Source organism: Setaria viridis, chromosome 1, assembly GCF_005286985.2.
Source record: "Setaria viridis chromosome 1, Setaria_viridis_v4.0, whole genome shotgun sequence".
In the NCBI taxonomy this organism is placed as follows: domain Eukaryota; kingdom Viridiplantae; phylum Streptophyta; class Magnoliopsida; order Poales; family Poaceae; genus Setaria; species Setaria viridis.
The window spans coordinates 31,417,957-31,442,315 of NC_048263.2; the positions used below are offsets into that span (position 1 = coordinate 31,417,957).

The 24,359-nt window shown below is 46.6% G+C and overlaps 2 protein-coding genes across 4 annotated transcripts; one reads left to right on the forward strand and one right to left on the reverse strand.

Moving 5' to 3' along the window:
* Positions 1-11,347: 11,347 nt before the first annotated feature.
* LOC117862964 (uncharacterized) lies at positions 11,348-19,673 on the reverse strand. Of its 2 annotated transcripts, none has more exons than XM_034746533.2 (4): positions 19,348-19,673; positions 15,924-16,001; positions 13,935-15,814; positions 11,348-11,815 (listed from the first exon to the last, which is right to left on the reverse strand). In XM_034746533.2, the coding sequence occupies exons 3-4, from the start codon at positions 15,756-15,758 to the stop codon at positions 11,552-11,554; spliced, it is 2,088 nt and encodes a 695-aa protein (XP_034602424.1). In that variant the 5' UTR covers positions 15,759-15,814; positions 15,924-16,001; positions 19,348-19,673; the 3' UTR covers positions 11,348-11,551. The 2 variants fall into 2 exon arrangements, with proteins under 2 accessions (XP_034602424.1, XP_034602415.1); XM_034746524.2 differs by having other exon boundaries at positions 17,360-19,673.
* A 1,247-nt stretch (positions 19,674-20,920) lies between these two features.
* Positions 20,921-23,910, forward strand: LOC117843030 (protein CNGC15b). 2 transcript variants are annotated; one of them, XM_034723598.2, is made up of 5 exons: positions 20,924-21,189; positions 21,408-22,188; positions 22,318-22,607; positions 22,684-22,795; positions 22,940-23,910. In XM_034723598.2, exons 1-5 carry the CDS (start codon positions 21,161-21,163, stop codon positions 23,789-23,791), a joined length of 2,064 nt encoding a protein of 687 aa, XP_034579489.1. In that variant the 5' UTR covers positions 20,924-21,160; the 3' UTR covers positions 23,792-23,910. The 2 variants fall into 2 exon arrangements, with proteins under 2 accessions (XP_034579481.1, XP_034579489.1); XM_034723590.2 differs by having other exon boundaries at positions 20,921-21,189; positions 21,408-22,607.
* Positions 23,911-24,359: the final 449 nt, after the last annotated feature.

The window sequence follows — 24,359 nt, forward strand, 5'->3', positions numbered from 1 at the left end:
TCGTGAGAGAAGCTCCGCATGTAGTGGAAGTAGTGGAAGTAGTCGATGTAGTAGCGGTGGCTGAGGTTGAATCGCACATGAACTCGGTGATGACGTTGAAGTTGACGGCGAGTCCCTTGAGGCAAAGTAGTGATGGCGAGGTGGATGGCGATGCTGAAAGTGAGCCCCTAAAGCTGATGTAGCGAAGGCAAAGTCGAGGGTGATGCCGAGGTTGAGCCCCACGAGCCGATGGAGCGGGAGACACGAAGTCGAGGTTCAAGCCTGACACGTCGCAGAGGATCGTGTTTGTCGCGGGAGTTCGTCGCCTAGCTTGTCGCCGAGGATCGGAGAAGCATGCCAGCAACCTCGATGACATGATATAGCAGTAGATGCTCATCTTGGTAGATTAGCTGACTTCTCTGCTGGCGGATGCGTGCATGTAGACTACTTGTGGTAAGCTGCATGTTTATGTTTTCCTGGCGTAGAGAGAATTTATATGGAAGCATCGAAGCTAAACTGCTTGTTCTTGATCATTAACCTTTTTGGATACTAAGTGTAGTAGTTGCACACTCTATTCTCAAATAACTGTCATCATTTTTGTGAGTAGAGTAATCTCAATCAGGTTTGGCCAATATAATTTCATTCTGCCACAATAACTTGGCTGGAAAATAACCAATGAAATTGAAAATGTGCAAAAAAATGGTGAAGAAAAATATTAAGTGAAATGGTTTGAAAGGATACATCCTGCAATACACGGAGGTAAATTGACATGATGCAAATATGGTAAGGATGAGTAGTAACTAAAGTGCTTTACAGAAACGCAAAAGTGCAAAGTATGCAAAGGTTAAGAGCCTCAAGGTTAACCTCTCTGTTACTTGTTTCACTTGCATTACCCTCGGATGTAGCTTCCTGCTCTATGGGATTGAGAAGCCAAGGAATAGCTTCGATCCCTAACGCCTAGCTTCCTTGTGCCTGCATGCGAGGGTAATGCATGCGGGGGTAACGATACTTGCGCCTGCATGCGAGGGTAACGCCTGCATGCGAGGGTAATGCATGCGAGGGTAACGCATGCATGCATGCCTACTTGCTGGTGCATGTTTAGCACATGCGTGCGGTGACCAACTACCTGGTTGCATGCGAGGGTCGGCATTGGCCGCAAGGGCAGAGCTTGCCACGAAGATTGGTGCTAGCTGCGAGGGTAATGCATGCGAGGTGCCTGCATGCGAGGGTAGTGCATGTGAGGCGCTTGCATGCGAGGGTAACAAGCCGAGGGTGATGAGCCTCGCTATAATCAGTAGCTGCCGAGCGCCTTTGCCCTGGTGCCGTCGACTTCCTCGTGGAAGTGACAGCCCAATTTCTTTCCTTGCATGCACCCACGATGGCCACTGACGCGCTTGCCAGACAACCTCGCGAAGTGCCCAGGGACAAACCACAGGAGCAAGGTGATTAGAAAGCTAGGGTGCATTTCATTTTTGAAACCTTGACTCGGATCACCGAGGGTGACGTGATTAAGGAGTCTTGCCCAAAGAAAAGGGACACGACCCTCGATGGTTTAAATGCTTGGGATCGTACGTTAATTCAAATAGTTGAGCAAAAACAGTTACATTATTTGGTTCATAGCCTCAGGGTCTTGAGCGTGCATTCACTTGTAACGAGCTGTGCTCTAGCTTGCAACTGTGGTGCATATGAGCTTCGATGACATCGAGTGGAGGTTGGTGAAGATACGAGGTTAGCCGGGTTTTGTTCGTTTACTCCGAACTAGCGAGGTTAGCTAAGTTCTGTCTCTTGACTTGAAACTTGCGAGGTTAAAGGAGTTTTTTCCCGTACGATGCTCGAGGGTATTTAGTTTTTGTTATAGAGTACCCATGGAACGTGCGAGGTTTGTGCTTGCCTCAAGGGTTCCTTCTACGTGCTTGTGAGGTTTAAAAGTCAAGGAAGGTAGCTTGAGTTGCGAGGTTCCGTGGCTTGGTGCGTATGGTCGAGATCGCAACTTTTGGTTGCTTCGACCGCGAAACTTTAAACCCTGCGAGGTTAGCGGAAAAACAAGTGTACATTGAAATGTAAAGTTGATGCCGCAACTTGCTGTTGCCTTTGGCTCTGAATACTTGAACGAAAAGTAAAACTGATGCCGCAACTTGTTGCTTTTGGCTCAGAGCTTGCACAGAAATGCAAGGCTTTACTTGCGCAGAAACGCAAGGTTCGAGTGTTTGCATCCACTGTTGGGATAAGCAAACCTCTGCTTGCACAGAAATGCAAGGTTTTACTTGCGCAGAAACGCAAGGTTTGAGTGCTCGCATCCACTATCGGGATAAGCAAACCTCTGCTTGCATAGAAATGCAAGTCTCAATTGCGCAGAAATGCAATGTAGTGGCCTTTTGAGGCTTAGTAATATTGCAGAAAAGGTAAACTTGTGGGTCGTCACCCAATTTCTCTTTTACGAAATCGAACCTCCTAGCCTCTCAGGCTTTTCTGATTCATGCACGGAAGTAATGCGTCCATGCAATGCGATGATTTGATGCATGCTTTGATGCATATGAATGAAATGCTTGCATATGCAAAGATATATCTTATAGTTGTCATATCATCAACCCTGTAAGAGAAGGTAGTTTCGATTGAAACTTGAGCACGTAATAGAGTAGTGCTCTGAATTGCCTTAATCAACCTCCGAAGGTTGTGACTTGTTGCTTTGAGAACCATTATAGTGGAAGGCCAATGACCGATGAAAGCCAATAGAGATAATTCCAATAGTTGAAGGGAGCCAAAGGTCTGTGAGATATATCGCTTGATCAAAACCAACACGCCATTAAAACCAATATATCATGCCCCAATTCTTGACTTGGTTACGAGGTGAAAACCAATGTACTTGAAAAATCAGTGCGAGGGGCTAATATGAAAGGGTTAACTTTAAGCGGGTGGAAGGGTACTTACGGTGGTGAAAACCTGCAAGGAAATTTCAATATATAAGTTGTAACTTGCATTGTTTTAAGTTTCGATCAGAGTGTGCATGCCTCGTCTGACCGTGATATAGTAACAATACAAATAGATAGATAAGTCGACAAAAGTTTGCTCATGCTCAAGCTTTTGTGGACTTACTTTTCAAGCGTCAAGCTCTAGTCGATACCGCAACTCTTGGTTGCTTCGACTATCAATTTGAACTTAGTCTCATGGGGGATAAAATATTTCATTGAAAATGAGCCATAGTCTAATATGTTAGTGACATGTTGGAAAGGGTCAAGTAGTTGGATATATGTGTAGTGCAAGGATAATCACATGATTGTCGGAGTTAGGCCATATTGGCATAGGGATACTTACATTGGTAAAGTCCCGCAAGTTAGTGAGAAAAATTTCTAAGGAAAAGGAGTTTCTAAATGTAGCCCCTCTAGGGCTCTAGACAAAGTATGCAAAGTATGTGGTGCTTGGCAGCGCGGATGCCCTCGGAGCCGTATCGTCCAAGTGACTCTGAAATGGCATGTTGCTTTGCTTTGATTAGTGTCTTGCTCTCAGGCAGCTTCGATCAGCTAAGCGATCTAAAGTGATGCTTGACTGTGTATAGGATGCAGCTTCGATAGTAGCTGAAAAATGCTGGGCATGCTTAGATCGTAAACTTGTGTGTGGAGATGCTCACACGGCTTGTTGTGGCTCTTTGCCTGTTGAAGTTATTTTTTCCTTTTTTTTCTTTTTAAATCGAAGCTTGGTGGTAGCTGTGAGTTGCATTCTGAGCTATGTGGATCATTGTATCTTTCTTAGCACAAGCTTTTTTCAAAGACACAATGGTCATTGAATCTTTCTCAATGCTGCTGCGCAACTTCTCCAAAACCTCAAGGTTGTTTTGAGAGTTCTTCTCCAAGGTTTCCACCTTCTGGACGAGTTCATTGCATGTTTTCACAAGAAGTTCCTTGTTCTTCTTCAACTCAATATTTTCCTAAAAAAGCGAGGCTTTGAGATCATCTAAACCCGAGTTCTCCTTTTTTAACCTCACAACCTCAGCCTCAAGCTCAAGAATCCTAGCGCTGCGGCTAAGCGCAGCCCTGTCCTTCTCCTGAAGCCTATCAATGGTAACCTTGCCAGCAATTACAGCCTAAAGAAAATGAAAAAAAGTCAAAACTGAGAAAAAGCCTGCAATACCAAACAACCAAAACCTTAATAGTCGCAGAAACAATACCTTATAGCTGAGGGTAGCCGTTATCCTCGCCAAGTGATCAGGGTCATAGCAGCGCAATGACTTCTCATACTCTATCAAAATAATGAGCACCCTATAAGCAAGCTAGTAAATAAAAATCAAACAAAACAAAAAACACTACCAAAATACTAACCCTCGGGATCAAAAGAACTGCCTCGAGTATCGCTTTGAAAAGAAGACTTAACCCTTGTAGGAGCTTGAGTATTTTTCTCTTCTTCCTTGGCAAGGTCGCCTTCCTCAAGAACCTCGGAAGAAACATTGATTTTTGACGTCCCTAAAGCTGCCTCTGCCGTCTCACCTACAACCCGAAGTGAGTCCCTCGATCCCCATAGTAGTGGAGGATTGAAAGGATCGCCATCCTCACCTGACCTGGGCACATGCACAGCCAGTAACTTTTCCTTAAGATCTGTCCTGAAAGCCTTGTTGTAATCTAGCACAGACTGGGGCGGAGCAAGACCCTCAGGCAGAGGGTCCACCCTTAGAAGCAACAAGGGTTCACTATATGGCTCTCCAGCTGCGCAAATAATATTTTGCAATTCCATCAAAAAATTTAGTGGAAGCACTGCTAGCATCCACGAAGCATTTAGGTGGGAATTCGACGACATTTTTACCTAGCTGAATAGGCACCGAGTCAGGATTAGCCTTCTTGGCAACGACGACAGCTTCGGGGTGCAGCTCCTTTTGAGTACAAGATCAAGAGACTCGGCATCAAGCAAACCCCGCAGAGGGGAAACCAAAGATGAATCCTCATCCAAAAAGTCATCATCATCATCTAAGACACAATTCTCATCCGAGTTTTCTTGCCAGCCTTTTTTAATTTCAGCCCGGCTAAAACTCCAGCAGCTTCAAGCTCTGAGTTCGAGGCATCTAACTTAACCTCGGGCTCCTGTATCGTAGGTTCAGAACTTTTGACAACCTTGAGCCTTTTGCTGGAAGAACTACAACCTTGAGCCTTTTGCTGGAAGAACTCAACAATTGATCACTAGAAGAACCCTGACCAAGTAGGCCGTTTTTCTTGAGAGCCTCGAGGCCAGGAGTTTTAGATTCTTTTTAACAATCTTAACCACCTCCTGTATCGTAGGTTCAGAACTTTTGATAACCTTGAGTCTTTTGCTGGAAGAACTCAACAGCTGATCACTAGAAGAACCCTGACCAAGTAGGCTCTTTTTCTTGAGAGCCTCGACGCTAGGAGTTTTGGATTTTTTAACAATCTCGACCACCAAGTAGGCTCTTTTTCTTGAGAGCCTCGAGGCTAGGAGTTTTGGATTTTTTAAACAATCTCGACCACGGGCAAAGCAGTTGAATCTTCAATTTTCTTCTTCCTCTTCTTCCCCTTCCCTCCGTTTCCACCAATATCAATAGAACCAGTAGCACCAGCCACGCGCATCTGGTTCGAGGGTTTGCGAGGCTTGACTCGAGGCTCTACTTCTATTCCGATCTCAGAAAATACACGATTCACTCGAACACCATGTGTAACAATCTTGCAGCCGACAGATATTCGCTCTGGTGACAAGGCCCCAGGATATCAACAGCACACCTCTCAACCTCATCAACAAAAAGACCAGCATTCGCCCCCTCCGGCAAGCTCAAACCAAAGAGAGGAAACAGAATCAATTTGCGGTACCACATTATAGTTTTCATCATCATTTCCTTCGACATCCACCCATGAGAAAGAGGCCAAATGTCCGCAGCAAGAAATTCTTCAACCAAATCCTGTCCGGCAACAGCCGAACATGCAAGAACAAAAGCATCCTCGCAAGTTTGGAAAGCTTTCGTCCTCCCGAAAGTGGGAACCGATGTAATATTAAGCGGAGATATCAAGCTATAGAACGGATAAATTGGCTGACCAAAACCTTTAGCCTCGGACATGTCAACCTTGACATAAAACCAGTAAGCAAGCCAATCATCGTCCCATCTGTTCTTTTGAGCTCCAGAGAGCTCAACTCTAGAAATCTTCTTTTTTCTCTTTACTCAGAAATGATGCTCGGAGAAGAACTATGCGAGGTTAAGACCTCTTGACAAGACTCAATGAAGCAAAACCTCGAGGTTGGACGATCGACTTTGAATGAAGATGAAGTCACGAGGTTAGAGGGCGGAAGGCATGAGAAACGTGACCACGTGGAAGAGTTCAATTTGTACACATTTTCTCCAATGACCTTTATGTACGGCACATCCTAGGAATGTAGTGGTTGAGTAAGGACATTCTTGGAATGTAAAAAGTAGGTTATTGATCACTATAAAAGGGAAGCTCTATCCCATTGTAAAGAGAGATCAGTTTTTTCTAATTAGAGTATCATTTTCATTGAAACTTGAATCTGTTCAGTGTCAAATTTCTAGCGCTGATCATCCATATTCATGGCGGATCGGAGAGCGAGAGACTTGAGTGGCTCACGCCAAGGGCCAACGCACGCGGCCCCGCCCGGCCGGACGCCAGGCTCTGCACCCGCACAGACCACGTGGAGGCGTGACACATCAGCCATCCACCACATGCCCTACCAAACACGGGCAAGTTGGGCAACCGCGCGCGCAGTGCTGAACGTCACCCCGGACCCGGAGTCTCAGGCACGGCAGCCGCGGCCCCCAACCGCCGGAAAGCTACCGCTGCTGGCTTTGCTGGCCTGCTGTAACTCACTGTAGCGGCATGGCACGGGCCACGGAACACGGATGCCGCATCGGGCATCGCCCACATGTTCTAGTAGCCCCCGCGCCCCGGCGGCACGCACGCTCGATCGGCCCGGAGCCCGCGTCGTCGGCGCGACGGCCTGTCTGGCCTCCGCGAGCGGAGCGTGGGGAACCGAGCGGATTTCCGTTCACTCGGACGCCCGGTCACGGCGAGAGAGCGTCGAGAAGGGCGGCCGCGCTGGTGCGCTCGGCGTGGGAGGCGCCGGGTCCAGGGGGTTTTGTTTGCTCGTCGCGTCACGTTCCCTTCGTGTTCGTGGCGCCCGTTCATGGGCTCAGGAGTCAGAACCGTGAGGCTCTCTCTGCTCGTCTCACTCATCTCTCACGCTGTGGCCACTCGTGGTGTCGCGTCCCCGCATCCTGTCGCCCACTGCCGTCACCGCGTTGTTGTTATAAGTGCCGTCGCGTGCTGCGGCGTTCGGGAGGACCGGTAGGCCGATAATTTCGTGCACTGGGCCGCCGAGGACAACAAGCTCGACGTGAACGTCAGGTTGTAAGGGCCGTAACAGTGACTGCGATGAGTGTGAGTTGAGTGGCTGCAGCACAATGTTGGCCTAAGTAGCTCCTCGGCCTTTCCTTTTGGACCGAAGATTTGTCAAAAGAGGAGTTTTCTGGCCGACCGGTTGCTTCCATTGCTGGGTACGGCCGAAGACACCAGAGACTATTCCTTTTACAAAAAATCCAGCAGGAGCAGCAAGTGCAGGTTTGTTACCAGATAGAGTGTTGGGATAACAAATTCGATGGGATATCCCGTGGGGATTTCGCTTTGAGCTGATCTCACAAGTGATCAGCAACAAGTCTTCTCAACACGTCGTGTCATGCTGGTACAACTCGGTTGCAGTGCGGTTTCGTTTTCAGGCTGTGGCAGACCGCCACTTACAGTGTTCGTCACGTGCACTGGGCCGCCGAGGACAACAAGCTCGATGTGAACGTCAGGCCGTAAGGGCCGTAACAGTGACTGCGATAAGTGTGAGTTGAGTGGCCGCAGCACAATGTCGGCCCAAGTAGCTCCTCGGCCTTTCCTTTTGGATCGAAGATTTGTCAAAAGAGGAGTTTTCTAGCCGACCGGCTGCTTCCATTGCAGAAAAAAATATCATCAGTTCTAACGATCTATTCTCCATCCAGCAGCAGCATGGCTGGGTACGGCCGCAGACACTAGAGACTATTCCTTTTTAAAAAAAATCCAGCTGCAGCAGCAAGTGTAGGTTTGTTACCAGATAGAGTGTTGGGAAAACAAGTGTTGGGGATTTCGCTTTGAGCTGATCTCACAAGTGATCAGCAACAAGTCTTCTCAACACGTCGTGTCATGCTGGCACAACTCGGTTGCTGTGCGGTTTCGTTTTCTGCTGTGGCAGACCGCCACTTGCGTTCCACTGGAGATATTAACTAGCCAGCACCCAGAAACTGAAACTGAAATCTAGCAGTACTAGTGGACGGAAATTTCTCAAACTACATCGGACAGTTAAGTCTCAACTCACAACCTTGAATATATACCATTAGGTGTTTCCGTGTTGGGCATGAGAGTTCTTGCCCGAACTGAATGCGGCGAGAGCCTCCTTTCGTGATGAGAGGCTCAAGCTCGTAGATGAGCAAGATAGAGCAAGAGCATGGTTCTCTGTTATCCACTCTACATGTATCCGATGCCAGGTTTTCTTCGGTGGCCAAAGCATGTAGGAGGAGAATGTCCTGGGTTCAGAACCTCTCGCTATGCTCGTAAACTGATTCCATCAGGCTCCTCCTTCGAATGCTCATCTGCAGCGTCATAGCAATCCTGCTCAGTCCTTTTAGCGTTCTGATGAGCCTCTTGCTTACTAAAACAGGCGTAGCTAGGGTGGTCATGGCTCATGACCCTCATACTTCCTTCACAATTCAACTCAGCTCTATCTATTATTAGCTCAAAATCATATATTGTTATGGTCTGACCTATATTGAGCCTGATTTTTAAAATTGCTAGGCGTAGCTGAGAGCTGACAAAATAGATAAACTCAGCTTCTTCTTGGGTGCGATAAGTTTTCTCGACATAGCAGCGAGAACCAGCCAACCGGCATTTGCAAGTTTGCAACGAGGTTGCATTTTAAGGTTGTGGCACTCGTTATGTTCTCCTGGGGTTTGACTTTATCGCACAAGCAGTCAGCGAGCCTTCTCAGATCTCAACATGGCATGGGCATCGACAAGTAACATACCAAACTCACTTGCGATGGGGCTTCGTTTTCAGGTTGTGGCGCACTAGCACTTGTTGTGTCCCACCATGCTGCATCTGCTCCGAAGCAGCTAGCCAGCATACTAACCAGAGTGATATTAACTCGTAACAGTAATATTGGACGGAAATTTCTCAAACTGCACATAAACAATTAAGGGATAATTCCCTATTTGATACCAGGAAAATTGGTCTTGAAAATTTCTTCCTTCCTTATTTGACATTAACTTCAACTTTCATCCCTAACATGACACCACAGTCCATTCCGTTAGCTTAGCTAGCAGCATTAAGCACAGTTGAAAAGACGCTTTTGCCCCTCGTCACTCATGAGAGGGTTCGGTCCGTCTGAGGCTATGATGCTGGCACGCCGCACTGGCCTGCCGCCTGCCGTACTCAGCCTCAACGAACTTCACGCCTGATGACACCGCGGCGGGGGAGCAGTCCACGACGACATCGCCGGCGTCGGCGGACGGGCGGTGGGAGAGCTTCCCCGAGAGGGAAGGGAAGAGGGCCAGCATGACGGCGAGGGAGGACCGCTGGGAGCGGACAAGGTGCGGGAAGGGCGGGACGTCGGGACCCTCGTAGAAGAAGAGGCGCCGCATCAGCATGGCCCTGTCGACAAACAGGGCCTCCGAATGAGAGCTCGACGAGGCCGTCGTCTAGTAGCGGCGGTGGCGGCGGCTCAATCTCGGTCCGGGAGGACGTGGGTGAGGCTGAGGACTCGCAGCCTGCCCGACGATGCTCGCGGCCGCCAGCACAGCCCGCCCGACGGGGCTCGTGGCCGCCAGCGCGGCCCGTCGGGGAGGGGGGCTCGTGGCCACCTTCGCGGCCCACCCGGCGGGGCTCGTGACCGCCTGCGCAACCCGCCCGACGGGGCTCGCGGTCGGATCCGGAGCGCGCCCGCCGCATCCGCCGACGGAGGGGAAGAACCGTGAGCGGGTATTGATTTGTCTGAGCTAGGGGCAATTTTATCCACCGACAAAATAACTGACAGGTCTCAAAGGAGCCTCTCACGGCGGTGGCTAACGGAATGGACGGCGGTGTCATATTAGGGATGAAAGGTGAAGTGAGTGTCAAATAAGAAAAGGAAGAAATTTTCAGAGCTAAGAAAGGAACGGGTCATTTTTCTGATGTCAAATAGGGAATTATCTCCAACAATTAAGAGCTTCACTCAACAAGGAGAAATACTAGCCCTAATGCTAGGGGGTGTTTATTTCTTAGTCACTCCTAAAATTCCTGTCACCTCAAATATTTAAATACTAATTATAAGTATTAAATATAGACTAATTACAAAACCAATTGCACAGATGGAGACTAATTTGCAAGATGAATCTATTAAACCTAATTAATCCATGATTTGACAATGTGATGCTACAGTAAACATATGCCAATGATGGATTAATTAGACTTAATAGATTCATCTCGTCAATTAGCCTCCATCTGTATAATTAGTTTTACAATTAGCTCATGTTTAGTCTTCCTAATTAGCCTCCGAATATTTGGTGTGACATGAATTTTAGTCCGCACGTCTAGTCTGAACTAAAATTCATGTCACATCGAATATTCGGACGTTAATTAGGAGAACTAATATGAGCTAATTATAAAACCAATTACATAGATGGAGGCTAATTCATGAGACGAATCTATTAAGCCTAATTAATCCATCATTAGCACATGTTTACTGTAGCACCATATTGTCAAATCATGGACTAATTAGGCTTAATAGATTCGTCTCACAAATTAGTCTCCATCTGTGAAATTGGTTTTATAATTAATCTATGTTTAATACTCCTAATTAGTATCAAACATCCAATGGGACAGGAATTTTAGGAGGTCCGAAGAACTAAACACCCCCTAAGTCTCAACTCTGGATTCCATCGGGGATCGAGCGACCAGACTGCAGGAGTGATACTAACCCGCTCCTTTTTCACGGCAGACTGAAATCTTGTTGCCCCGAATCCTCTTCAGCTCGCGGGTTTCCAGCAGGGCTCGACGGACCTCAACTGGTTCAACAAAGAAGGCGTCCGCCCTACATTCCAACCAAGTACACAACAGTGCGTGCCCACTACACGAGTCACAAGATCCTGATTCCAGAGTCCCACCTGAATGATGAGGAATTCGGCACTGATAAGGCAGCGACGAGTGGTCTCGCGCTCCAACAGCAAACAATGCTGCCGCAGACTCGCAGCGCATGGAACAATCCTGCAGGAAAACATCGACAGCCCCAGAGCCCCCCGGCATGCAAGATGCAACACGCGACATCAGGCCAGGCGGCTCGGCTCTGAATCTACACGGCTCAGGAAGCACAAGTATTAACCAGAGGTCCAGGAGTTGCCACATTATTACAAGGTTCAGTTCACAACCAACGACGCCACAGTTTGCATCACATAGCTTTTGTCCTAGTTGTACCCATTACAGGTACTAGACGATAGAGGAAAACACAAACCTGTCATCACAGTTCACAGCTGGAAGAGTCCAGATTTTATTCATTACTATTGATATTATAGAAAGGAGATCTACTCCCCAAACACCACCTTGGATAACCAGGCTCTGTAGCGGTTCAGCACGAGCTCCAGGTTTTCCTTCTCTTTGTCATGGACTCCAGCGTGCTCTGGACCAAAGATGGCAGCCCTGGCCTCAACTTCGATCAGCTTCTCCAACACAGCTCCTGCACTGATACGTTGGCTTCCATCAAGGAGCCTCGAATTTTCCACAGCTTTGGCGCATGGACATATGGAAACAGGTGGAACTGGGTTTAGGAATGCTGGAACCAGAATACCCTGCACAATGTACAACAAGAGCGGTAGAAATCAGTAAGGTGGCCCAGCAACACAGTGGTAATTACTGTTTAGCTGAAAATGGGTCCATAGGGAAGAAAAAAGAAATCAAATGGAAGGACAGAAATACTTGTGAAATTACAAATTCTATGTGTGTGTCAGCAGAACAGTACTATGACGTTTGCCAACAGTTCAGCCTCATGTTGAATGTTATTGATAAATGTGTAACATATGTAGTGCCAGTGAACTAATTTTCCCCATTGACGATGGCTATCATCAGGGAAAGTCAACTAGATTGTTCAGCACTCTGTCTGTCAGTTACAAATGCAATTTTTCCCTTATTGAAGCTCTTAAGAATAACCATTATCAAGCTGATATTAGTCCTTCCAACAGGACAGCAGTGAGTAAATTTCAGTTTTCACTAGCAAAATTGCCTGTGCATTGCAATGGCACAAGTCAAACAATTATATGTACATGCATAGAGAATACAAATGGCAAAACATGTAGATAATTACTACCGTGTGCAAATACAATAAGATGGTGAGAAAATCCAATAATCAAGATAGGGGCAAGGTGGGTAAACAATGCAAAGTTTAGGGGGGCAAAGTGTAAATAGTGCAGTTTGGGTGTAGTATTGACTTGGCCTTGCACTAGGAATCTTATTAGCATGATTCCAGCTCTATTAAACCAAGGGTCCCAAGAGGGAGGACTGAATTGGACTTGTACCATGAAATTTAAATTTGATCAAATCAAATTTGAGCTCAAGTGTAGAGCACAAGCTTCCTCAAATTGGAGTCTGGAGCAAAAGGTTATAACTATTTTACAGACTGCAGCTTCTGTGAGCAGGTGGTCAAGTAGGGTCAGCAGGATGGTCTGTTGCACAGGACAAATGCCGTGGACATATTTTTCAATGTTTCCAATCACTGAATGGTCCAATGCCCTGAAGGCTGTAAATGCTAACTTTTTCAACTGGTGGAAAAGTTTACTAATTACTAAATGGCTAAACTTTTCAGCATGTTCTCCCAACAGCTACTTTCGAAGGTTTAAGGCTATAGGTATCCCTAAGTCCTACCATTTGAGGGTGTTCTGAACCATTTGAATGCATAAACACATTAAATATTAGATAGGTTCAGAAGCACTTGGATTTTGATGAGTGAGGATCAAGGCAATTAGCACAATATTAAAGACGTGGTAGTTTAGGCCTAGTGTGCATCTAGCTAAGTTTCTAGCTTAGGGAGAGGTCAAGGACCTCTGCTTATTGTTCCTGGTGTTTGCCAATATCTAGACAGCTTGGAGGAGGTAGCAGTCACCCTACACTGTATTTCTCTTTTTACAGTATATCATAATGGTGACCTGGTAATTGAGTGACTTAATGTTCTGCTGATTGCGCCAGTAACAGGAAACATCGTTCTAGAATGAAAAAGTGAGACCGCTGAAAATTATTTCAATACCAGAATCATCTAATTAAAAAAATGCTCAGATCAATCTTTGTATATTTAGTGTCAAACCAACTTTAAAATGTTACAAATGCAAGCTATGCTGAGATCTTGACTTTGGAAGCAGAAAACAATAGCGATTGCCTGAATGAATGTTAATTTGCCAGAATTTCAAAAATCCTAATCATTGCTAAAGGAATTGGTAACCATTAACAGTTGTTACAGTTAGGATTTTGATTTGTTTTCATTTTCATTTTGTTTTTCTTGATTCGCTTGTTTACTTGACCATAACAGCACTAATTTCTAAACTGGTTGTATGCATGACAAGAGATACAAACAGGGCCTACGAATCTAAGGCGAAACAACTCGTCCGCGGGGCCAGCTACCGGAGTCCAGGACATGCTACTGACTGCCAGGCGCCAGGACGTGCCTGCGGCCGCGTGTTACTCTGTTACAGGCAGTCAACCACGTATGCCACTGCATAGAGGCAAGAGGGACTTTTTTTAACCCAACCCCGAAAATCTAGTCCCATGGAGAGTCAAACCTGGGCCTGCTGGGTGCTACTAAGGCACTGCAACCACTAGGTTACAGGCCCGTTTTTTGTGATGCATAAATACAAGCAGAATTGAAGCGTTTGAAAGTGTTTTTTTTAGAAAGAACAGGTGTAAACAAAAGATGAATTTTACCTGAAGGCGATTGAGAACCCTACTATACTCCCCCAGAAGCACAGGTTGCTTCTCTAAAAGCAGAACTTCAAATATTCGAGAAATGCACCAAACACCAAAGCTAATAATGAGACTAGGTAGCCATATGCATGCATCTCCACAACCCAGGACCGAGGTGCAAACGTTGAACATTTTACCATCAGAATCAACTACTGCATTCGGACTGAATGCCCCGATTGGACATATATCTCTAAATATCACCATTTCAGCAGCCAAGCCAACAAGCTTCTCATCATGCCCACCTCTATGCTGGAACAGCCAATCAGCCTTCTCAAGATTCGATAAATTCAGAATACAAGCCCGAAAAGAATTCAAGAGTAGCCCTTTCAGTTCATTGTAGGAGAAATAAACATTTGTCTTGGAAGCCTGTTGAGCTACTTGCTGTGATGAACATTTTTTAACCAAAACTGTCATTGCACTCAGCTCCTCCAATGGACAAGGGGCCCGGTAAGATGTAGAGTTGCTTCCCATGCCAATGGATTTAGCAATCCTGTGAAGCTTTTTGTATATGGGAACTTCATATTGTATGTGATCATTTTCCATAACAAAATATGATACTTCATCAGACTCCAATAGACTACGATCTTCCTGAAGGAATGAGTCCATGATGCACTTTCTGAGATGCACAACAGCAGGCAATGTGCAATTTCCCTGTTCAGGGCATATGCTATTATTGATTTTAAACAAAGGTGGTGTCTTCATGATACTTAAATTTACTGGATTGAAAGGACCACATAGTCCTTCAGGTGTTCCATCAAAACAACACGGGCAGCTTTTGATTTTCTCCTCAATATCCAGCCCAATAAGAAGGTCCAACCTTATGATCTTTCCTTTTTCTGTCAATTTACCATGCAGGTCAAACAAATTTCCCCAGAAGACATCAAGGAAGTCAGCAAACTGGAGGTGTGCAGAAAAAGGCTCTCGAAATTGTCTAAAATTCACACTGCTAGCATATTCATTACAGAATCTCAAGGTTTCATTTTTCTCCTTACGTCTTGTGGATATCAATTCAGCAACTTGTTGACTTAAGGCATCAGAAACAGCATTTCTTACAATTTCTCCATTAGCAAAACCTTCAACAGCAAGATAATCTATCATGTCAAGCATATTCTTTGTTGAATGGACCTTAGAAGTTGAAGGTTGCCCAGAGGGAAGAATCAGACTCCTTGCAATACCTTCATGCTCAGAGGGGGGAAATGAATTGTGGCATGAAACTGGATCAGTAGGCTTAACACATAAATCCTTAGAAATGGGAATTTCTTTACCGATGGTTTGACCCAAATGCTCTTGGGATATCTTGGACAAGGGTGTCTCTCCAACGTCAAATGTTTCATCATTCTCGTTGAAGATCATGATTTGCTCTGGTGTAGTTTCACATTCAGAGCCCAAAACTGGGTCAAGTCCAGCCCCCGGAGCCTTGATGGTGTCCTCTAATTCTCCAAGTACATGATCATTGATATCTGTTGCATCAGTAGAGGGGTTCTTTTTTTGACCAACTCTGTGATTATGACCATTTTCCAACAAGACCTGTGGGTCTATTTTCTCATCTACTGAAGTTCTTACAGACCATAGTAGTTTGAATACCAAACAGATTGTAAAGTTAAAGGATAGAAGAGCAACCAGCACAATTTGCACAAAAGATGTGTTAGGGATTCTCACGAACTCAGCTAACCCGCAGTCCTTAATTACCAGTGCCACAATGAGTGCAGCGTTCATGGCAACTGATATGACCATGATAATCAAGATAAGGGCCGTCATAAGCAGGTAACGTTTTGAGGTACCCATGAGAAACAGCAAGGACCGTACACAATGAAGTGGGTTGTATGAGTGCGGCAACAGTGCTGCAATGAGAATATGACAAAAGAGAAGCAATAAGTAGATCTCATCAGAGCACAAAAAACCATGCTGGAACTCTTTACAAGGACAGAACTATGAAACGGTGGGTGCTACCTGGGTGATAAGCCAAGATGAAGCTGGTCCCAAGTACTGCAAACAGGTCAGAAAGGATGAATCCACACTGGTCAATATCTGCAAAGTAGTAAAGAGACACAGGTTATTTCATACGCATGAACTGAAACCAAACTCGATCATTGTTCTGAAATAGCCCATCAGCCATTTTCAGATTGACAGTAGAATAGTAGAAAATTACAACATGACTGTAGCAGTATCCATATACACTCAGCTAGAAAGCTAGAGCAAAATATAACCCTAATATGAATAGGCTAGTCTTCTGTGAACCCATTTGATTCACGAATGGACATCCATTATGACATATATGTCAATCACCCATGATGATCTAGTAAGCGTGCGTACATGAGTTCTATAACTCTTTTGACTGTGATGGTTAGTAGAAACTCAATGGGTAACATGAATATAATCAATCGTAGAGAAGCCTTGCATCTTTTATGGGTTATATGTGTGTGTGTGTTGTTATGAGCCTGGGCGGCTTGGCCCAGACGACACATAGGTGGCAGCTAGCCACGCCAGGGCTGCTGCTACCCTGCCAATGCCACCAACAGGAGTGCAGCACCCCTTTCCTTTTGTCCCTCATCTGTTGCCCCCTGCCTTGTCAGGAACAGAGGTGCCTGACAAAGAAATTTAGAACAAGAACTGAAGGACAACAATAAATTGTTGCCTAAATCGAGTTAGGATTGGATGGCTAGAGGAATTTCAGGATACAACGAAACTATTTTACTCCACTACTACTGAAGTAGGGTTTATCAAATATCTCCACAGTTCCCAGAATCCCTTCTGCCATCCTATCCTACTCTACTACAATTGAACTAGGGTTCATCAAATATATAGAGGCTTAAATATACTCAAGCTAAATGGAAACCAAACACAGTTTACAGTCTGAAAATGGGCTCCGAGCGCGCAATACAACTTAAGCAGCAAACAAAGTGAGCTAAACAAAGCTGTAGGAAGGATGATGAACAGTATTCCGTGCTTGATCTGTTTGTGACTTGACTTCAGCGTCAAGTTGCTGAAGACAACGACTTCACTTGGTGACTTGAGTAGTTGAGTTCTGAAATTTCTAAAACTGCAAACTGAAGAGTATGACATGCCTTCCCCCACCGCTCCCCACTCCGTGTACCGGCCGCCTCAGCCCCACCTCCTGTGCACGCCATCGCCACCCTCCTCGCTGGTGACAAGGGGACTGGCGACATCCCATCCCTAACCCTCACACCAACTTTGGCTACAACCTCCGAAATACTCCCCCAACAAACGCCCCGTGACAAAAGTGCAAAAAATTTAGATCGATCCAGAACTCCGAATACATGAATAAGAAATCGGTAGCGCAGATGCCATGAAAAATAAATCCGATCGGAATCAGTAGGGATTCAACCAATTTTGTACGAATCAAATATAGGGAGAAGGTTACCTACCAAATCTAAAACCGTCTTGGGATCAGGCTCAAAGGAGTGCTTCGATCTTCTCGATTCCACCGCTCTTTTCTTCGATGGTATCGGAGGTGGTGTGTCATGGGGCGGTGGGGCGATTGGGGAACTTTCCTTTGGAGTAATCTTTCCCTTGCATATAAATCCATGGACAGCGACACAATATTTTGCAAAAAAGCCCAAAAATATATGGAAATAATATGTGAATAACAAAGGTGCATGTAGAAGTTAAATATATGTCCCCACATGAAAACGTAGCGCTACATTTACCATTGACTACATGTCAATGGCAGTAAATAAAAGGGAAGCTAGAAACATATTTTTCACATACCACACATCTGTTAACAAAAGGAATGCAAACAAATCAAAATCTGGATGCATACTACTATTTCTATACTATCCACATTTTTTCCTAAACAAGAGCAGATATTAATACCATTTCATTATACAAAATTCAGACAGTATAGAATATGAATCCAAGGAATTCAGATGGCAAGGTCTGCCAAATCTGACATGGAAGGAAGAAACAAAAAGGAACTTAAAAGAATGGAGTGTATCCAAAGATAATTGACGTTAAAAAAAATAAGCACATGGAAAGTAGCAATCCGCGTGCCAGAACCATGACCTATGAAACCGATATTTCCTTTACTATTATTTCCTAATACAAATACTATATTACTTTTCCATACATCTTTTTTAGGAGAAGCCGACAGGCTAACTGCTGGTCTGTGTATACAGAAGGTGAAATACAAAAAAAAACCACAATTACAACAAATAACTACAACCAAACCACTGACCCACACGACCAAGTGACCATACAACCACCACAACGAAGAAACCGCCAGCGAGACCACCACGGCACTGGCAACCAAGAGCCACCCTGCACACCAAAACAACCACCAAGAGGGAGCGATTGTCCATGGCGAGATACGATGTCTGCACATGCCACAGACGCCATCCGAGAAAGCGGCACAAGGTTTTTCAACCAAAAACCCCCGGGCAACCATACATTCCGCAGAAAACCCAAGAATATATGGAAATAACATGTAAGTAATATAGATGCGTGTGAAAGTTAACTATATTACCCACATGAAAACGTACGGATACATTTAACCTTGGCTTCAGATTATGGGTTGACAACTACATGACAAAAGTATTAAACAAAAAAGGAAGCTAGGAAGACTTTTCACATACCATACATAACTTAAGGAACGCAAACAAATCAAAATCTGGATGCATAGTGCTCTTTCAATATCCTATCTACATTTTTGTCTAAAAAAAGAGCAGATATGAATACCATTTTATCAAAAACAAATTCAGATGGAATTAAATATGATCCAAGGAACTCAGATGGCAAGGTCAGCCAATCTGAGATGGGAGGGAGAACGAAAGAGGGACTTGAAGGAATGGGATGTATCCAAGATAATTGACAATAGCAAAAGAGTACATGAAAAGTAGCAATCCATGCGCCAGAACCATGAACTATAAAATTGATATTTCATTTACTATTATTTCCTACTACAAATACTATTTTACTCTCCCATACATATTATAGCCACTTTTTAGCTCCTGCCAGTATTCCTTTAGCCTACCCAGATTTGGTTGGAACAAAAGGCTTGTGCAACACATATCCTGTATTACTCTAAGCTTTTGGATAACTATGCAAAGGCGAATTGCTTTCAAAAAAGATTGTGTAACATATATCTATAGTGAACCGATGTAAAACAACCAGATTGCTTAAATAGTTGTTTATCTTTTCAGCAGACGCCTTCCCAAGAAAAAGCTATAAGGGCAACATAGTGAAAACCTCATAGACCAACAATGTGACACGTTCCCAATTTCGTTCGACCCCAAGAGAAAGCAAAGCAAAACATAGGAACACAGTTGGGAAGAGGGGGAACCCTAACTGCCTAGGTCAGTCAAGATTACGAGGTAATAGCAGCACAGCAACAGAAAGTGCGACGACAAAAAGGTACCCGACGAAGGACCGGAAAACGGCGAAGAAGCGGCAGAAGGAAGCTGCAGAGGTAGTGCTCCTGCTAATCGAGCGCGTGGAGGCCGAAGGCGACACGGTAGATGAGGTCAGAGGACCTCGCGCTCGATCCAGTTCATCCCGCCACACCAAAGGCCAATGTCGCTGGCATTGTCCTCTACTCTTGTTCGATTCAGGAATAGGAGAGGGAGACAGTGGGGTGGGAGCTGGAGTTGGATTGCGAGGCTGCCCGTCGACGGCGGACGGGGACAGACCGGCCGACGGGGAGGCGATGAGCTTGATGATGGGATATGCTGGGGCCCAGGTGATGCGTGCCGTTGCGAAGCCCAGTTAACTTGGCTATGCCCAATGAAGGTCCGAAATCCTTCTGACGGGCTACATTTTGGGCCGGATTTTCTTTTTCCCTTGAGAATGTAGCCCGTGAGCAAAGCAAAATCACCGGAAAGCCTATAGTACGAAGACATGAACCTTCTAGCGTTTGAGATTCGTGTAAGTAATGAGATCCATCAGATCTACATCAAACCTAAACCCTAGCTCCCTTTCCTTCCTCCCTTACCTGCACCGCCACCCCCCGCGCGAGCCCCATTGCAGCCACCCCACCGCATGCCGCCACCCTGCCGGCCGTCGCCAAAGCCGAAGAAGAAGGTGGGATCAACTTTTTTTTGAAAAAAATGTTGGTGCAACTTTTTTCGAAAAATGTTGGATTCAACTTTTTATAAAGAAATGTTGGCTTAACTTTTTTCGAATAAATGTTGGTTCAACTTTTTTTTGAAGAAATGTTGGTTCAACTTTTTGAAAAGAATGTTGGATAACATTTTTTATCCAACATTTATTCAGTGGGCCATCATCAAATGGGAGGGTTGAGGAAGAAGAAAATAAGGTTGAGATGGGTCTTGGTGGGCTATAAGTTTCAACTCCTATCTATCTTCCACAATCTTCCACAACATAGATAGGAGCCCCAAAACCACGCACGGCAAAAGGAGCCAAACTGTTAGGACACAAGCACAAAATTGTTTCAACTGAATTGGTAGCTCCCCGAGATTAAGCTAAGAAATTCCCATCCCATGCTGTACTTACCATCAGCTTAGAATATTTACCATCGGAACTTAAACGCTGCAACCCCCAAGAATGCCAGGAAGGCATGACTGAAGGAAGATCTTCAGATCATTCTGCGCTCTCTCAAGTTCCATCTTGTCACTACAAAGAAACGACTAGAAGTCTAGAACCTGCAGGTCACATGATTCAGGGCACCGTGGAAAGCGAAACATGGCAACACACATTCGCTTATTTGAGGTCTTCAGTCAACTCCTCATCTTAAGTTGCCCTGGCAAAATGATTATATTTTCTATTCTGCCATAGTAAATATAATGTTCATTTTTCTGGTTTAACTATAACTTTTGAACTTTATTTAGGAATCAGTCAGTAAAACATGAATGGACGGAGAGGTTTTATTGCATGCATAAACAGAGAGGAGCAGAAGTGCAGAACTAACAATACATTTGAAGATCATCATGTGGCTGGTGTTTGCTCGTCCAAGTCACCAAATGGAACTTCTCACTACAATTTGCTTCGGGGCCTTTAAGTGTAATCACAGGATCCCTGTCTCAATTAGTTGCAAATAGCCTTTTTGGTTCTTATGGCTGAGCACAATGTTGTAGTCACTTTCTGTCCCATAGTTGAAGATCTATTGGCGCGCCAGTCTACACATCAATCCATCCTAGCACCAGCGTTTGCTTATAAGTTGTAGTATCGATGAATACCTTAATGTTTGTCTCCAGAAGCTGTGTGAGATCGCCATGGCATCCGGTGCTTCACGAAATGTCAGGTGAGCGCCACCCCGCGAGACCAAATTCCACATCTCTTCTCATCAGGTTGAAATTTCATCAATCTATAGTTTAACACTTCAATAAGTTAGGGGTTTGATCTCAGCCATCCACTTTCAGATGGTTGAAATGCCACATTACTGAACATATAGAGGTTTCAGCAGGATCAGTGTTTTATAATAATGAAAGCCATGGTTCTTCTCTGCGAAATTGATTTCAGGTTTCAGAATGACATCGAGGTTCAGCACTTCAGAACAAGCCCCCGGGAAAACCTCAGCAGCAGGAAGCACGGCAAAGGCCACGACCCCAAGAAATGCCGTCTGGGCTTCCGCGGCGGGTGCCTGGACAAGGCCTGCCGGAACCCGACCCTCAAGGATCGGGTGCTGTCGCGCGCCTTCTCGGAGGAGCTGGAGTCGCTGGTGCACGCCGGGAGCCGCCTCTTCTTCGACCCGCGCGGGCACCTGATCCACCTGTGGAACAAGATCTTCCTGGCCGCCTGCCTGCTGTCGCTGTTCGTGGACCCGCTGTTCCTGTACCTGACGGGCACGCAGCGGAACACCTGCATCGAGTTCAAGTACCCGCTGGCGCTGACGCTGTCCATGATCCGGTCGCTGCTGGACCTCTTCTACGCCGCGCACATCCTGTTCCGCTTCCGCACCGCCTTCATCGCGCCGTCGTCGCGGGTGTTCGGGCGGGGGGAGCTCGTCATCCAGCCCTACAAGATCGCAAGGAGGTACCTCGGCCGGACGTTCTGGTTCGACCTCGTCACCGCGCTGCCGCTGCCGCAGTTCGTCATCTGGATCGTCGTACCGAGGCTGAACGACTCGCCGACGGGGAACCGGAAGAACATCCTCCGATTCAGCATCATCTTCCAGTACCTCCCGCGGCTGTTCCAGATCTTCCCGCTGTCGCGGCAGATCGTCATGGCGACCGGGGTCATGACGGAGACGGCGTGGGCCGGCGCCGCGTACAACCTGATCCTCTACATGCTCGCAAGCCACGTACGCCGTCGATCGCCTCTATCTGGGTTCACCCTTAATTTCCTCGTCGCAACACAAACTTCTTCTTTTACCTTGATGAAATTCTTCGTTTTTGGATGGACACGGACACCGGACGAATGCATATTGCAGGTGCTGGGAGCGCTGTGGTATCTCTTCTCGGTGCAGCGGCAGGAATCGTGCTGGAGGGAGGCGTGCCTGCTGGAGAGCCCGGCGTGCCAGACCATGTTCTTCGACTGCAAGGCGGTGAGCAGCAACAGGACCATCTGGTACGAGCTGAGCAACATCACGAGCCTGTGCACCACGGGCAGCGGGTTCTACCCGTTCGGGATCTACGCGGAGGCGCTGGACGCCAAGCTCACGTCCTCCTCCTTCACCCAGAAGTACTTCTACTGCTTCTGGTGGGGGCTCAAGAACCTGAGGTAATATAAGGGGCTGCAATTTTTGAAGTTTGATTGAGGTCAATTCTTAACTTACGGTACAAAAAAACATGGACAGTTGCTTAGGCCAGAATCTGTCGACGAGCTTGTTCATCGGTGAAATAGCCTTCGCCATCGTCATCGGCGTTCTCGGGTTGGTGTTGTTTGGCCTGCTCATCGGGAATATGCAAGTAAGCTATTACTAGTAACTCTGTTGGGCATGCAGAGACTGCATGCAGGGGCTAAAATCCGTGACAATTTCTACAGTCATCTGGTGAAGGAACTTGGTGATGATCTGACATGTCTTGTTCCGTGTGTCTCCTCTATCTCCACAGTCTTATCTCCAGGCAACGATGGTGCGTCTGGAGGAGTGGCGGTCGAAGCGGACGGACATGGAGCGGTGGATGCACCACCGGCAGATCCCGCAGCCGCTGAAGCAGTGCGTGAGGCGTTACCACCAGTACAAGTGGGTGGCCACCCGCGGCGTCGACGAGGAGGCCCTCCTCAAGGACCTGCCCATGGACATCCGCCGCGACATCAAGCGCCACCTCTGCCTCGACCTCGTCCGCCGGGTGCCCCTGTTCGACGAGATGGACGAGCGGATGCTGGAGGCCATCTGCGAGCGGCTGCGCCCGGCGCTCTACACCCGGGGCACGCGGCTGGTGCGGGAGCTGGACACCGTGGACTCGATGCTCTTCATCATCCGGGGCTACCTCGACTCCTACACGACGCAGGGCGGCCGGTCGGGCTTCTTCAATTCGTGCCGCATCGGCGCCGGGGAGTTCTGCGGGGAGGAGCTCCTGACGTGGGCGCTGGACCCGCGCCCCGCGGCGTCGCTGCCGCTCTCCACCCGCACCGTGCGCGCCGTGTCCGAGGTCGAGGCGTTCGCGCTCGTGGCCGACGACCTCCGCTTCGTGGCGTCGCAGTTCCGGCGGCTGCACAGCGCGCAGATCCGCCACAGGTTCCGGTTCTACTCGCACCAGTGGCGCACGTGGGCCGCGTGCTTCATCCAGGCCGCGTGGCGGAGGCACAAGCGCCGCCGCGCGTCCATGGAGATCAGGGTGCGCGAGGGCGGGGGCGTGCGGGCCGGGGGGAGCTTGAGGCGGTCCCGCCGGCATAGCATCGACGGCAAGGCGCTCATCAAGAAACCCATGGAGCCGGACTTCACGGTGCAAGAAGAGGACTAATCATCGAGACATAGCATTTCTTGGATGTATGATTTTGTTAGTATATAAACTGTCCCGTGTAAAGACGACGTCCAATGCAACCCTACTTTTGCATAATCTGAGGTGTTTGTATTGGTGTTTGTATTTTTGTTATGTGCGGCAAAAAATAATGCATTAACATTACAATCATAAATTACCTAAATATCCGTACGTTACAACACCAAAAGAAATTCAATAGAAAGAATACACAAGTGATGTCAGATTCACACGTAGAGCTGCGGGAGATGATAAATTGTGTTGAGTGGCAATGGTGGCACATATAGCCATTCACTCAAATTTTAAAGAAAATGTCAATTTGACTCTTTTCACTTGCTGATAGTCCGACTTGCATCTAGGTTGCCTCAGTCAGCTCTTCGTATCAATACTGCAGTGCGTTGAGTGATCCTTGATTGAAAATGATTTAGAAAAACGCTATTTTTTTCAAACCGTCTAATTTCATCCCAACAGTCTATATAGCAGTTTTGTTCGACGTGGTGTCACGTCAGCCCCTACGTGGCGCCACGTTAGCTGTGAGGTGTGTTTGAGGCTT